The following is a 16,430-nucleotide window of genomic DNA, read 5'->3' as shown; positions in this document are numbered from 1 at the left end:
AGAGCCCTCAGTCACAAGTAACCATTACTGGGTAAAACAGTTGCCCTTTGTTGCTCATCCACAGGGGTACCAGTAATACTGCTGAGGCAGTGGTAGTAGTAGCAGTAAAGGGCATCCACAGGACATGAGAATAGGCTGAAGAGCACAGGAGACCAGAGGGGTTCTCCTTAATACAAGGGGAAAAGTTCAGGTAGGAGTATCAAATTCCAGCAGAACAAAGCTTTACTAAGGAGCTGGTGCTGGGCAACAGGGCTTCGATCTCTTTGACTACAGGGTGCCCTTCAAGGAATGAGGACAGGAGGGGAGACATAGGATTTGCCTGTCTGAACAGGGCAAGACTTTTGCTGACCTAGTGAAGCAAGCTCTAAACTAAGTTTGTCATGGACACAGGCGAAAACCTAAAGGGAGAACAGGCCCAGGGAAGAAGATGGGGTGGACAAGGCAATGGATGTTTCTCTCCCTCCCTCTCACAAAGCAGCAGGAAGCCATTTCATGTGCCTGTATGCAAAAATGTGCTCTATGGGAAAAACTGAAAGTGCATATACAGTCACAGAACTGTGGTGTTACTGAGATCAGAGACTTGGTGGGACAGTTCACCCAACTGAAGGGCTGCAATGGATAGACAGACTCCTAGGAAATGCAGGGAAAAAAGGAGAGGCTGCACCTTACACAAAGTAGGATCTTGAATTAACAGAGCTCTCTCTGCTGCACTATAGACAGTGAGCTCTTGAGCTCCTGTGGGCTAGAATGAGAAGGGAAAATCAAGAGGGAGGTTGTTATGGTGAATATCTGTTACAGGCCATCTGACTGAGCAGTGATCAAAACTGTTAAAGTACTAGAAGTTTCCCAGACACTAGGTCTGGTTATGATCAATGATTTTAACCACCCCAGCATCTCTGGGGATGGGAGCACAGCAGAGGGCAAGCAATGGACTAGATAGCTAATGTCATTTAGAATAATTTTTTTAATGCAGGTACTGGAGAGGGCAAGTTGGAGAAGGAGTAAAGAACATTCAGATAAGTGATATTCAACAGCAACTGTGGTCACAATAACCATTAGCTGAATATCTTGAGGGAAGTGAAAATGGCAATTTATAGAATTAACTTCTTGGACTTCAGCAGAGCAGATTTCAACTTATTTGTGAAGTGATAAAGAGGATCTCATGGGCTGATGTCTTGAGGGGCAGGACTGCCATTCAGACAAACTTTTATGACAGGATTTGACAAGCTGGAAGAATAACAGAAATCTCATGAAATTCCAAAACAGAAATGCAAAGTCCTGTACGTGGAACAGGATCATCCCATGCAAAAATTATTTGCTAGGTGGCAACTCTGACAAAAGGGCCTGAAGTCCTTGTGAAACACAAGCCGAGTGTGTGGTGCACTTCTGCAGTATCGACAGCTTACCTTGTACTGGGTGCATGAGCAATAGCATAGCCAGCAGGTAAAGAGAGAGAGTTAATCTGCTTGACACTTGGGAGGCCTCATCCAGAATGCTTTGTCCAACCTAGGGTCTTTCAGTACAAAAGAGACACTGACTTTGACAGACTAGAACAAGCCCAGAGGATGGCCACTAAAACTTCAAGATGATGAAGAACACAATGTATGAGACAAGAGGATGAAGGAAAAGGATTTTTCAGCCTGAACAAGTGGAGAGTATGTGAAAATCTAACAGCACTGTTTAGTTTAGGAAAGAGCCAGAATGGAAAGAGGATCTTTTCATAGACCCACAACAGGAGCAGAGGAAATAGACATAATCTCTAAAATTCTAATTTAAATTGGACATGAGAATAAGGGTAGCTGGGAACCATGACAGGTTTCCAGAGAGACTTTAGAATCTCCATCCATGGAGCTACTAAATTTTTAACTGGGCAAAACTTTGAGCAATCTGACACAACTTTGAAGTTACCCATGCTCTGAGCAGGAGTGGGCCTCAAAGGGACTGGACCATCCTTCAAAAGTTTACATCATTGAAGCTTTTTCCTGGCCAGGTCCTGCCATGAAATTGATATAGCTATGCCCATATAAAAGGAAAGGATAAAAGGTAAGTAGATAACATCTATCTCTGAATGAAAACTCTGGAGTGTCACTGCTTTAGTAATTACAGTTTTAAATAGTGTCGATTTTTAGACAGTACATTAGTACACTTACATTTAGGGAAAAAAGCACCTCAGAATAAATTTATTTAATCTGCTGTTTGTATTTAAAAGATATTTTGTTCCTTCATTTTTTACCTCTGCAAAAAGGAACTGGAAAATCCCACGATGCGCCGTTCCCAGGACTCACAATACATGTCAACATGGCATGGCCTTCTAGGATGTAACCAGAGATACAGCTATATCGGATTTTATCCCCAATGTTGAATCTGGTTCCATGAAGTACTCCTTTAGGTATTTCTCCTGGGTTGCCACATGTATGACTAGGTAATACTGTCAAAAGAAAGAATGGAATACATTACAGTTAAAATTTGCAGAATAAAATAATAAATACTTGCCCAACAACGATAATTAACTATTTGGCTTTGGTTGTGGTGTTTTGGTTCTTTTTTTCTCTTTTCTTTTTATCTTTTTAAACTGTATTTCTTATACAAATAAGGTGAAATTAGGCTACGGAATCTACTTACACAAAATATTTCAGTTTGTAGCAGATATCATCATTTTCAAAACTAATTTCAAACTCAGTTCTTGGTTTAACAGTCCTTCAATTAAGTTCTTTACAGATTTATTTTCCATCAAAGTATCCTACATATCTTGCTGCATTTCTTTGAATTAAGTGAAAGAACTTTTTACTTAATTCTACTTTGTAAATATTGCAAAGATATTCACACAACATAATTATGGATGTGGGCAGTAGAAAGCTCTTTAAGTACAGTTTTCATTTAGGTGGTGAAATAGCAGTTTAACAGAATCCAATAATTAACTGTTCTCTGACAGCAAATTAAAGTCTCAAATATACAAAAAAGTTTGATTTTCTTCTTAGTTTCAAATTAGTTCAAGTTCTAGAAAATAAATTAAGTCAATATTTGTTAAAAGAAACAGAAAATATGAAGGAAAACTAAGCAGTGACATTGGGAAAATATGAATGGACATTTTTATTGCAGAAACTTACTACCATTTGTAAATATTAGTTATTTGAAAGACGTTGTCTAAACAAGTTACCATTTTAAAGATTATACTTCTCCACCTACAAAAAACAAAAATGTGTGTAGGGAAGGAGGAAAATGGAATTCGTTTTGTTCTCAAATTTCTTTGAAAGTTTTTAATGGCACACCATTCCTTTCATTGAAGTAGTACAAATTAAAATCCTTTAATTTCCTTAGAGAAGAACAAATAAGTACAGGGAGCTGAAATGCGTAATGAACAGAGCACAGAAGATAAACATGTGCATCAAAGAAATGGTGGTCTGAAAAGCTCACATATAATTCAGGTGTCATCTCAGAAGCCACAGGTTTGATGAACAAGTTCTTTCACCCCATACTTCTCTTTTTCCTTACTCTACCCATCTGCAGATTAAACATAACCATGCCAACCTATAACCTGCATGTTGAGAGGATTAGTTACTCAATACAAGCATATCCTTAGAATGCTGTAAAGCGTTATATCAATATATCAATATCAATTATTCTCCATTATACCACATAAGTTCAGTTATTGAATGCACACCCTTAATTCATTACTCAGTTAGTCAAAGTAGCATTTAAATGATAATAATTACACTTAATTTACAATGCAAATTATACAACAAAATTTTGAAAAGGTCAAGAAACATAAAAATAAAAAAATTAAAAGAGAGAACACTGTCACTTACAACACCATTTTATGATAGAAATACCAAAATAATTCTATAAAATATTAGCAAGGGAACAAAAATCACCTAACACTCTAATGAATTATGAGTTAGACATATGTTCTACTCAAGTTGCAGATCAAAGATCTAAGATTTCTTGAATTATGGAAACTAATTAAGGCTGTTTGTAAACAGCTATCCAAAGTAGAAGCAAACAATATGATACCTGGCTTATTTTATACTGTTTCAGCAGGCTTAACAGACTAGGCTATTTCTTTGGATGTGCTCACTCACATTGTTAAAAAAGTCAGTGTTTGATTCACATATATGAGAAAGATTACATATAAAATAGTGATTACATATAAAAAAAAAAGACATCAGAATAATTGGAATAGAAGAAAGATACTAATTTGTATTACTAAAAGCTGAAAACAATATTATAAGCTACAGCATGTACTGCTATATGTTATTACGTGTTTTTAGCACTATGAGAAATGCTACCTCACTCTTTTCAAACTTTCCCCTTTTTGTTGCCTTAGTCGGGATAGGTTAACACAGGCATTTGTTCAATACAAGTCAAGCAAATAAAAACTTGTTACCTCCTTTGATACAGCAGAATACCTGGATTTGAGACAAGGATCTCTTTACGTTATTTTCTAATCAAAACATTTTTACAAAGAACTGTAAACTGAAGTAGTTTCATCAAAAGATCCGATGCATGCAGCAAAAATTTATACAATCCAAAAGCCAGATTTTATTTTTATGAGAGGGTGTTCTGTCAGAAAAAAAAAAGCATTATTCAAAGCTACTATGATTTCTGATCAACTACATTCCTGAAGAAAGACATCACAGAAAATCTGTATCTGCCATATAAATAACAACTGTCACTGGCTAACTGTTGAAACTGTATTGCAGCAAGTCAGTCTTGTATCTGTGTGAATTCTTCTACTATATGATGTTTACCTGCATCTTACCACTATGAGTTTGTCAAGAACTCCAGAGAAAATGGTGCTTGACATCCTGAAACTGGCACACACTTTACAACAGCCTCCTAAAACCCAGGAAAAAAATGAGTGATCTGAGAATGACAGCCATACTCAATAATACATGGAAGAGTTCACTGGATTTCACCCCTTTTCAAGTTCAAGCATTCAACTACATTATTTATGTGCTTTTCTAAAACTTTGATGAAGTATATTGAGATAGACACAGTTTCATCTGCACAGACTTCACTGCTTCTAGTCTAGACCTAAGATGAATTAGCCTTTGAAGGCTCCTAACAGTGAAAAATATAGTTTAATCTTTGGATTATGAGAATTCTAGCTGACCAAAGCTATCATATGTATCTATCAAGCTTTAAATTCATTGCCAAATTTTCAGTAAAAGACCCATATTTGTCTGTAGAGTCACTGAGGTCTACTGTCAATAAGATTGCAGTCACAGGATCTTGATTCATTAAATAATTTGATGTTCACTGCATATTGAGAACTATTATAAACTATACTGCACTGAAGCACTTAAGATAATGGATTTTTTATATAGAACTAACATTAGAGTGCTCTCACCATGCTTCATAGCCTTTTTTTTTTTCACCCAAATCCTTTCCAAGTTTGGAAAAAAAAGTAATTACAGTGTTTGAAAAAGAATCTGTTTAGTCTTTGTGTTTAGTCTTTGTATTTAGTCTTAGCAAAAATATGCAGAATGGGATAGCCAAGGATATCTTTCTCTGATGATTTTCTCCTCGAGTGTCTATCTTCACCATTCTGACAGACATAAAAACCTATGTAGTCTTCACTTCCCAGAACAGATCAATCTGTAGCACTGTTTATTAATTAAGATTTATTAGTGAAACGTACTCATATTTAACAAGTTACTCACTCTTAGGTGGCGTGTATCGGGTTATTTATTTACACAGCCTTTTCAAGATTCTTTCTAAGGCTAAACTCTACATATATTTGCAACACAGACCACATGAAAGAATACTGACAGCCGTTTAAACATAGTTATCCTTTGGTTTCACTTATTAAGAGTTTCTTTTTTTTTTTTTTTTAATATGTTAGACTTCATCACCTACCTCTTTCTGATTTATCATAACAGAGAAATCACCTAAAATTAAACAGCAGTGGTTGATAATGGAAAAAAAAAACCGAAACCAAAATATAAATGGTAGCTGTCTCTTGACTGAATAAACTTTTGAAGGACTATTCCACCCAAGTTTTCTTACTATGGTGTCCACACTAGAATGCAAGAGTCTTTAAATATGCAATAACAAGTGCCTAAAGTTTTTCATGTGTTCATTTAAAGCAGTGCCACTGCCACTGCCACTTCATTACATAACAGCTACTGGTAATGCAATGTCCTGATTTGGTAAGATTTTTTTTTTCTATTTTGGTTCAAGAGGTTAAGTTAAAAAAAGACACTTTCTGATAAATCCTGATGGATTTGAGGTCTCTGGTAGCCCAAATCCTATTAATTGTTACATGAGTAAGACATCTGGATTTGACACCAGTTATAAAACTATGAAAATTAATTTTCCAACCTTTGCTGCAGTTAGTATTCAGAGGCTCAATTTGAAAATAATTTTCAGGAGAAATAACTGATTTCTTTTTTTCTCGGATGTCATCATCATCAACTAGATTGCAAAGATCGCCTAGAGGCCTTAGCAGCAAAAAGCTCAAACTGCTTATGTCAGTTAAAATGTCAGTTTCACCCTTCCATGAACCAGTTGTTCAGCTTATATAGGCCACACACAGTAGTTGGAACTTGACAGTAACAATTCAGAAGGCAGCTTAATACCAATTAGGAAAAATAGGAAGGGGAAACAAGAAAGAAAAGGAACTAAGTAAATGGTTTTCCTCCATTTATTTCAATATCTTTACATGACTTTACAAGGATATATTCGTTATTTTTCCTGTTGTTACTGAAACAGCTGAAAAAGTTTTCCAAGTTGCACTTAAGTTTAGCCAAATGTAAATGTGCTGACTTTTTGTGGTTCCATGGTCCCTCTACTACAGACCCCTAAGTATTTTCTAACATTACCTTAAATTGGTGGCCACAGGCAAAATAGCACACAAAAGAAAAAGGGTAAGAGGAGGAAGTCAGATAGTCCCTTGATACCAGTGACAGCTTTGGAGTTACAATACTGGGAGGGACTTCAGAAGCTCTGTGGAGAAAATTAGGGTTTCAGAAAATTTCACAGCGTATGTCAAGATGTTCAGCAGGTATGAGGCACAGCCCATGATACCCTGTCCACATGGCTACAGTAAGAGTTGCATTTTGCCATCTCATGCATAAATAGGAGATATACATTCAACTGTATTTACAGAGTTACAGAAGAAGAAAATAATTTTTGAGAAAAGTAGTATACAGAACACAATAAGCTCACAAATAGGAGATGAAAAAAAGCTAAATTCTCTTGCAAGAATGGCACTGAAACTGAAGTCTCTATTCAAATTCAGAAAACATCTTCATTTCAAAAGGAACTCAGTATAAAAATTAACAGTCTTTGAAAAAAGAAAAAGTACTGTACTGAACAAAGGCTGGACTTAGATATTTATGGATACATACACGTAAAATTATTTAATAAATCTTTCTTAGAAAAAATATGGAGCTTTATCCAAGGTGGAACTAATGAAATTTCCCTTGAAAAATTAAATCTAAAGAATTCTGTAAAACTATTCTTGCCATTTATACCTAGAGAAAGACTACAAAATCAATATATTTGATTTTTTTAAAGTTTCTAATGTCTTACATTAAGCTCCACTACAGTACATTTTGACATTTCTTTTTTAAATAATTCTAAATATTGACTAAATTGGAAAGTATATAATATTTCACTGTCAGTTTATTAAACAATGTTGTCCTTTCTATTTCCAGGAGCTATGTACCATGAATAGTTAGTTGATCTACCAGCTCTGATTTTTGTTAGCATGAAACACTGTAGGTGTACATAGGTCATTTATGAGAGGGACAGTAACATGACAGAAATGGGACAGTGCAAAATTTTCAAAATTCTTTATTCTCAAGACAACATGGTCTTTATTATACCCTTCACAAAATTCTTTATTATCAAGATGCAACATGGTCTACAAACTTTCTTACATGGAAATGACAGGTTTTGGAAAGCAAAAGAGACAAAGAAGCCTGAGCATGTTGTCCAAACCGTGTCTGTTTAGGTTATTGTTATTGTTACTATTATTATTATTATTATTATTAGTGAGAAGAAGAAGAAGAAGAAGAAGAAGAAGAAGAAGAAGAAGAAGGAGTTTTAAAAGTTTTTTGTCTTGTTTAAATGGAATTTTGTGTATTTCACTTTGTCTTCATTGCCTCTCACCTTGCCAGTCCAAAAAAAAAAAAAAAAAAAAAGTCAAGCTGCATCATATCTTTACCCATCCCCAGAAGGGGATTTGCACAAGTCAGTAAGATTCCCCTGAGCCTTCTCTTCTCCAGGCTGAACAATCCCAGATCTCTCTTTCCTCAGGTCAGATGTACCAAGCCTTTAGCTGTCTTCATGGCCCTTTGCTGCACTCAATTCAATATGTCCATGTCTCTCTCTCATATTGGGGCCCCAGACCTGGATACACCACTCCAGGTGTGGTCTCACCAGTGCTGAGCAGGAAAGAATAATGGACTCCCTCAACCTGCTGCAGGACTCTGCCTAAGACAACTTTAAATGCTCTTGGTCTTCTTTGCCACAAGGACATATTACTGATCCCTGGTGAACAAGTTGCCCCAAGGTTCTTTGCAGAACTGGTCTCTTGATTACTGGTGTCTGGGGCTTTTAATTCCCAGATGCAAGACTTTGGATTTCTCTTCATTCAGCTTTATGAGATTTCTGCTTGCTTATTTCCAGATCCTTTGAAGATCCCTACGAATGGCAGCCTAACCATATGGTATATCAGCCATTCTTCCAAGTTTTCTATTACCTGGAAGCTTGCTGAGCATGCACTCCATTCTCCAAGTCATTAAAGAAGACATTAAACACCCCTGGGCCCAGTAACAGCTCGTTTTGTACTTCAACAGTGATGGACCTCCAGCAAACTGAGTATCTTTTCCAGGTTTTAACTTTCAGTTCAACAGTAGATTGGAGGAGCTGACATGGAGTCACTAAGTGACTCATGCACAGTTTTCACCTTTATTTACTCCAAAAATGAAATGAGGAAATTTTTCTCAACTCAAGAATTACAAATAATCATGATCAGAATCTACTATTAGAAGGGTAGTACCAAATTGTTTGTCATTGGCACATGTGCACATACAGACACCCATACAGACACAGCTAACATGGGAAAGCTTTAGTCTGCAAGTTACCTAACATCAAACTTACATCCTTCTTAAAAATTATTTCATCAAAAATTACTGGATTCCTTTAGGCTTACTCTAGGAGAAGGAAGAGTTCACTCAGAAACAAAAACATGCAAAGTGCAAGTTCATGGAATACCTGATAATTAAGCCATATTTACGCTACAAGGTGCCAAATGCAATGTTCAAGGGTCTATGTGGCACAGATATGTACATATTGCAACATCCAACATGGGCCTCTATCTGTTGGCAACTTTTTTGTTCAGACTGTCTTTGCTGGGCGTACCTGCAATTTTTTTTTCTGAAAATAATACAAACAAATAAAACAAAAACCCAAAGCCTTATCGGCTGACAGAAATAAAGCTGTTATGTTTATTTTATGCTATCTTATTTTCGTACTATCCCAGGATCAGAAGAAATCTCTTTCCTGTTAGATGCTAATTTCTGTATTTCTGCATACATAAACCATTGCAATATTTGTTAGATAAAATGCTTAGATTGTATCACTTTTGAAAGATACAGCTTTCTTGTTTTACATGCATTTACCCAGCTGTGTCTGTCCATCTCTAAGGATGTGCAAAATTGTATTGGATTGAAAGCTATGAAAATCATTTAGGAGTATACAGCAACTTTAATACATTTTCCACATTAAGATTGATATTTTAATTTTCTTTTGCAGGTAATAACCAGAGATTGATGGATTTTTTATTTAGTGTGTTTACTTTTATTATGTAATAAATGTCTTGCAGTTGGTTATAAGACCATAAAAGTCAATATCATACAAAGAATGCCAGAAAACTCTCAAGTTCAAAGACAGTCTGAAGTTAGAACTAAGACCTTCTATTTCCTCATATTATTTTCCTCATATTATTTCCTCTTATTATTTTGCCTCAGATGTACTACACACTTTCCTAGGTGAACTGAGATCAGCAAGCAATATTTCAAATTTTTAGATCTCTCTTGAAAGAGGAGAACAAGTGGAGCATGACAGTCAAGGCCAAGGCTATAAAAAGTATTTGAGGCTGTGCAAAATTTATAAACAGAAACTTTGCCAGCTATCAGAAATCAAAAGTAATTAGTCATTCTCTTAAAAATATCTAAAGAATGCCCTTCCATCTCCTCAAAATGTTCAGTGCATTCTATGGTCTGTCTTCCAGTTTGTTGGTACGATGATCAGAAGTCTATGCAGTATCTGCCCTTTGCATTGTATACAAATCTTGTAGATATACTCCAAATAATGCTTATTAAATATAATCAAAATGCTTTATGTTTCAGCAAAATACATTCTAGAAGAAAAATATCTTTAAATCTGAACAGATAAAGATTAATGCAAAATATCTAATCTCCTGTATTATTTGATAAATACAAACTGTGGGACTTCTTGTATATACCACATGTCTGTTCTCAAGCCTAACTACTTAGAGGTCAGGGAAAACCTCATAGGACTGAAAGAGAAGAAAGGAAGTAATAGCAGATTAAATTTGGAAAAGATCCACTTCAGTAATGGATACTCTTCTGATGATTTAATAGAGGCTTATCTTCAGCTAACACCAGCATGCCATCATATCTGCAGACCCTCATTACTAATTAAAGTAAGGCAACGGTGTTTCAAACCCCACTTTTTTCTCTCTTTTTCTCTCTTTTTCTCTCATTTTCTCCTTTCTTTCTTTCATCTTGATTTGCTGTTTATTAAGATTACAAGAAAGCCCAAGGAACAATTTGCACCAGCACCAGGAGTGCTCCTTGCTCTGGCTCAGGCATTCCTGAGACACTGTGGTGGCTTTTAGCAAAGCTGGACTGTGGGGTCCTGCAAGCTATCCAGAACTATTCTCTTGTGCTTAACACTTTCATAAGTGGCACTCTATTGCCTCCAGAGACTTGAAACTTTATCTTGCTAACAGACAATCATGTGGCAAAATTTTGAAAGGAATTCAATATGACTTACATATTGTGTCTGTGCCTGCAATTGAAAATGAAAGGAATTAGGACTTGTAGTTAGGTCCTGAAAATGTAGCACAGCAAATGTCATAGCCACTAACTTTTTCTTCACATCTCTTACTGCTATGGTGTCAGGAAAAAAAGACTCTGTCCTGCCCTTGTCCCTGGTCAGTGCTAAGAATTGTCCTGCACACAGTTTAAAACCAGACCAGGAGTCTGTATGGACGACAGCATTGAAGTTCTCAAGTTCCTGCCAGTCCATGTCCTCCCAGTTTCCTGAAGGAATGTTGTTGAATTTTTTTCCTCTCTTAGTTCAATACTTTGTTCTGTTGCTGTTGTTAGAAATTCTTGTGATAACAGAAATTCAGCAGCACCTTTTTCAACTTTGTCCCCATTTGTTCTTTGAAATGGCCTCCACAGAAATGGGAGTTATGAAGACTTTTGTCTGGTTAGCATTTGCAGGCTCATACTTCAACAAGGGTGACATGTAACATGCTCACCACTTTTGCCAGATTGGAAAATAGCAATATTAGGGCAGGAGAAGAATTTGCCATCTTAAAAGCTTCAGCTATAGAAGAATTATAAATAGTTTGCTACCTAGGAAGTCCTCAAGTAGCATACATTTCAGTGTGCAGCACTTTGTGGACCTAAATGGAACAGTGAGTATTTTGCACCCCACAGCTTTAGCCTGTGAACATTTAACATACTTTTGATGAAAATACCAGTTTTAATCTGAACTTAGAAAGGTGAGAGTTTATAATTTTTTATCATTTAGATAACTTCAGAGGGAAGAAAAGGTTCCCAAATTAATTGGTTTTATGCGTGTCTCACAACATGCAACAAATGTTTTCCATTTAACCAGCCGAGGTGAGGCAGAGACTGCTCTTTGAAACAGCAAATTCTGTCACAAAACCTCTGTTTTAACACAACAACATGATTTTCTGTTGCTTATTTTCAGAGCTGCCTTGCACTGGTTTCTTTTTTCCTACAGTGGCTTACACAACCAGCCTCCAACACACATGTAATTGCCTGTTTGGCAGGATGACGAAGCTGCAGTGGGTAACACTGCTGAGATGCTTGTTGGCTGCTGTGTGGGAATAAGAATGAAGAGCATCAAGAAGAAAACAAGTTCAGAGAGCAAAATGAACTATATTATGAAACCACAATCCAAGGTTTCTTAATGACACCTGCTTTCTATAAAGTTACTTCCTTGTATGCCAGGTAGAACAAATACCTGGTAAAAGGGGTCATGCACAAATGGGAGGAGAAAGAGAAACAAGAACAGAAAGAAAGTCAAAACCCTACATTTTCAATTTTACATTATGTTTTTCTTGGTACCTAATTAATCAGAAAAAAAGAGAGTATTTTAGGGACTGAATAAACAAAACCTTTAATTGATTGGTTTGGGTTTTTTTCCTAATTTTTTTCCTCAGTAAAATGAAGTAGCATCTTTAGAACTTCTGAAATCTCTGTCATGTAAGTACATATTTTAGCATGTATTTATTATGTGACAATAGGTGATATTTCTAGAAATGATCTGTCTCCCACCATGCAAATCCATACTAAAGTGTTTTTTGGTTTTGGGGATTTTTTTGTAGTTAGTTTTGACATAAGAAATCTTAAAAGCTCCTTCAAAAGCCATCAAGCTTGACTTATGGCAGGCTGATGTGCCTATATCCATTATGTATGAGCACTCTGCTAAAAATCCTTCTGCACTGATGGGACAAGGAAGCAAGAATGGAGAAAAAATGTTACTTAAATCCACTGCAAACTTTAACTAAGTACTGTGGTGTTAAAAATGCTTCATTTCATTTGCATTCCATATTAAAAGACAATTATTGTCAAAGTTGCATGATATCCCTTTAACTAAATACATAATCAGAAAAAGGAAATAAAAATATTAAACCACAAATGTCACAGGTTCAGTCTTCTTATGATTACCTGTGGTTGTTCCCAGGAGAAGAATGAGATTGCTAAGAGTGAAACCTATAAACATTGTTTGCTAAGTAACAACTTTGCAAGGAACTGGAGAGTGGCAGTGAATGGACAGATTTCTCTGGACACTTCCTCTGAAACATTTGGTGTGAAATTCCGTTGAAATTTCTAAGGCACTTGGCTCCTAAGGCTTAAATTTTATTTGAGTTAGATCTCAGTGATTCTTAATGAGTGAAGATTTCCTAACCTGTAGTTAAAAATCACAACCGTCCTTTTTATTTAAAATCTTACTCTCAAACTCATTCTGCACAACTGACCTTTTGGAGTCCACAAAAATAACACTCTGCACCCCACTAAAGTCTATACTGGTCCAATTTGTAGATTATTTGATCAATAATGGTCTAATCAAAACTTACTCTGTAGAGGACAAACTCTCAGGACCATCTGGATCTGGAGATGATGCTAGATTCTCATCTACCTCTTCTTATGAGATGCTGGCTGTTACTGACACAGACAGACACAATTAAAGAAAATTCCATGCTTTCTCCAACTCTGCCATTCTTTTGGGACTCCAACACCACCAAAGTGGTAAAAAAACCAAAACAAAACAGAAGAAACTCGCTAACTCTTTGCAATGTTTTTATGTACTATGACATTCTGTCCACTTTGGTTGTCATTGTATATTTTAACCATAAGCTCAAAACAGCACATAGAACACCAGAAGATATTTTCACACACCTCAGTTTTGTCACAATCTTGGCAGCAAAATTAGTTTTGTGGCTATTTAAACAATGAAGCCATCTGTGCAGCTGATGCCATATCAAAGGAAGTTTACTTCAATACTTGTTCAATGTGCATTTAAAGAAGATTGTCTACTATTGTTTGTCTGAAAGATTATTTATGTAAGCAAGGGAAGAGAGTTTAATACCAAAATTGTCCCAGAACTCATTAATTTAATGTTTGTTTCTGTAGTACAAGTATGGAAGGGGGTAAGGCTGTTCTCTAAATCTTAAAAAAACACGAAGTCTCCTCTGCTCAAACCCCCAGAAGTCTGTGTTTCACTGGGGATCGTGTTGCACTTCCAGAGACTTTACATACATATGAGTCACTAGATCAGGATAAGGAGACGTGATGACTACATTGTACACTAAAACTGAATGGAACTGGGGCCAGCTGGCACATTATTATTGAACTTTCTGAGCCTGCAAAACAGGATGGCTGTGTCCAGATTTCCTGTTCGAAACAGTCACCAGGCTGTACCAACTTCTGAATCATTCCCAAGAGTTCTTCAGAAAAGTGCTATTTGGCCTAAACAAAACTCATGCTGTGATCCATCCAACAACAGTATAGATGGTTGTCAGTGCCTCTGCCCACGTCCTGACAGGGGGTATATTCTGGTGTAGACAAGACACTGGGACTTTATTGACTGCTCACTCATCGCAGACAAGGAAAAACAAGAGTGTCAGCAGCTACTGTGGTAGATGGAACTAAACGTTTGGATGGCTGTGTGATCACTGTTTTATCCCTTTGCTGTCAGAGAGCACTTTGCTCCTGTTTAGTTTATTAATAATTCTATGATACATCCCACAGTGAACAGAAAGAAGGACTAAGACCATCTTTCCCTTTACAGTGATCATGAAGGGGAGAAATCATAAAATTATCTCTGCTGCCATCTCTGATGGAATAGGACAACCTTCTCACATATAACCAAGAAGCTTTTTGGGGTTTGTTTTCAGCATAAAGCTGTCCCCACCTGCTTAAATATCGAAACAAAACAAAATTAAAGAACATAAAAGAATATCCCCACAGGATATGAAAGAATGAAGCAAGGATAAAATCTGCACTGTACTGATAGTAAGGATCATATCTACGCAAATTCAAAAGACTTAAATAGATCAAATAGGCTTTTTTTTCCCCTAAGGCTTTCATACAACTCTGTTGCCTGGAGATTCTAACCTGTTGAATAGCTACCTAGGGCATTTCATGGGTTTCTGAAGTCTGAAAGGCACCAGTTCTTGCTGCACTGCCCCTCTAAGGTGTAGCCTGCCACACCAATTTGCCTCACATAAACCCTCGGAGAGAAAGTGATTTTATGTATCTCTCCACTAACACTAACCTATTAATTTTTCTCCCCAAAAAGCAGTTCTGTAATCTGCCAGCTGTTAAATGACAGAGAAGTGAAAGCTTTATATTCATTCAGTAATCACAGCAGCTCTTTTTTGCTAAACCAGTTTTCAATTTACAAAGAGCTTGTCAAGGTGATAGGTAACATCTCAAGAGACACACACACTGTGCCTTCATCATTCACCTACATTTTTAATGTGGTTCCAAGGCTGGCTGTGAAATACCTCCCAATAATATAAGAACTCTTTACAAAACCAACAAAATAGTTCAAATTATTAAGTGCCAGTTCAGCATCTCCAATATATGGCAATTTTGGGTATTAAAAATCTTCATGGTTTCTGACAGTTGGAAAATCAGGTTTAGAGTTTGTTGGAACATATTTTAGATGCTGAATGCTGAAGCAATACAGGTATACTAATAATGCTCTAATAATCACTACACATTGAACTGCTCCTCAAAATACTTTCACTAAGAGCTAAAAAATAGTTTACTAAATGTATTTTGGAAAACCTATTCTTATGGAACAGAAGCAATGTGGTAGGAGTTTAAAAAATTGTGTCTGACGCAAGTAGGTAACAGTACAGACATTTTTCTTGGTCTTACATGACATATCAAAATCTGAAGGAAAATTCCAGAATTTCTGTTTCAGATGTCCATTTCAATTATCTTAATGGCAAAATTAAGTGGCATGGAAGAGCACCTTATTTGAAAATAAAGCATTTTGAGTTTTTATGTCTCACAATTACTAAACCTTTTTGTCTCGAAACAGTGAGTGAGATTTAGAAACCCATGGGTTTGTCCTTCATTTGAAGCAAGTAAGTCCCAATGCAGTGTCATACGTGTACTCATGCTTATTTTTAATCACAAGTGTTTAGCCAAAGAACTCACAGTCAGAAATTCAAATAATATACAGACTAGATATCTAAATCCAGGACATACAAATTGTAAAAAAATAAAATTGTTTAAAAAGTGGTTGTTAAGAATCAAGGGGACATTCTTCTTTCAGTATTTTCAATTATCAAAACACTATTATCACCGATGATCTTTGTGAACAAAGGTCTCCTTACGAGAGTTACAGACTCCTAGTGGGCAAAGTATTTCTGACATTCTCATGGGTAAATGAAATACAAATGCACAGAGAAGCTGGTTATAAAGGTTGCCCTAGAATCAACATACTTCAGGGAAGAATTATGCAGTCAAAGCATTTTCTTCTGACTGATCCCACACATCCCCAGATAAAGGCAATTTAATACTACCGAAATTTAAAGTCTCTGCTTGATACAGAGTTCAGGCATTTACAAAGAGAGTATTATTTAAAACACTTTAGAGCACCTAAATTTAGTTATG

General features: G+C 36.2%; 1 protein-coding gene across 1 annotated transcript in view; it reads right to left on the bottom strand.

Moving 5' to 3' along the window:
- The window catches only part of CSMD1 (CUB and Sushi multiple domains 1), a gene marked incomplete at both ends in the record, with an annotated part of 1,098,128 nt that overhangs the window by 525,893 nt on the left and 555,805 nt on the right, over window positions 1-16,430 (bottom strand). The window contains one exon of the mRNA XM_082276664.1: window positions 2,234-2,428. Within this exon, the coding sequence (XP_082132790.1) occupies window positions 2,234-2,428 (195 nt within the window). The remainder of the gene's footprint in view (window positions 1-2,233; window positions 2,429-16,430) is intronic.

The sequence above is a fragment of the Coloeus monedula genome (assembly GCF_965178545.1).
Source record: "Coloeus monedula genome assembly, chromosome: 2".
Taxonomy (NCBI): domain Eukaryota; kingdom Metazoa; phylum Chordata; class Aves; order Passeriformes; family Corvidae; genus Coloeus; species Coloeus monedula.
Note: the sequence above shows the minus strand (reverse complement) of the source record. Positions and strands in the feature narration are given on the sequence as shown.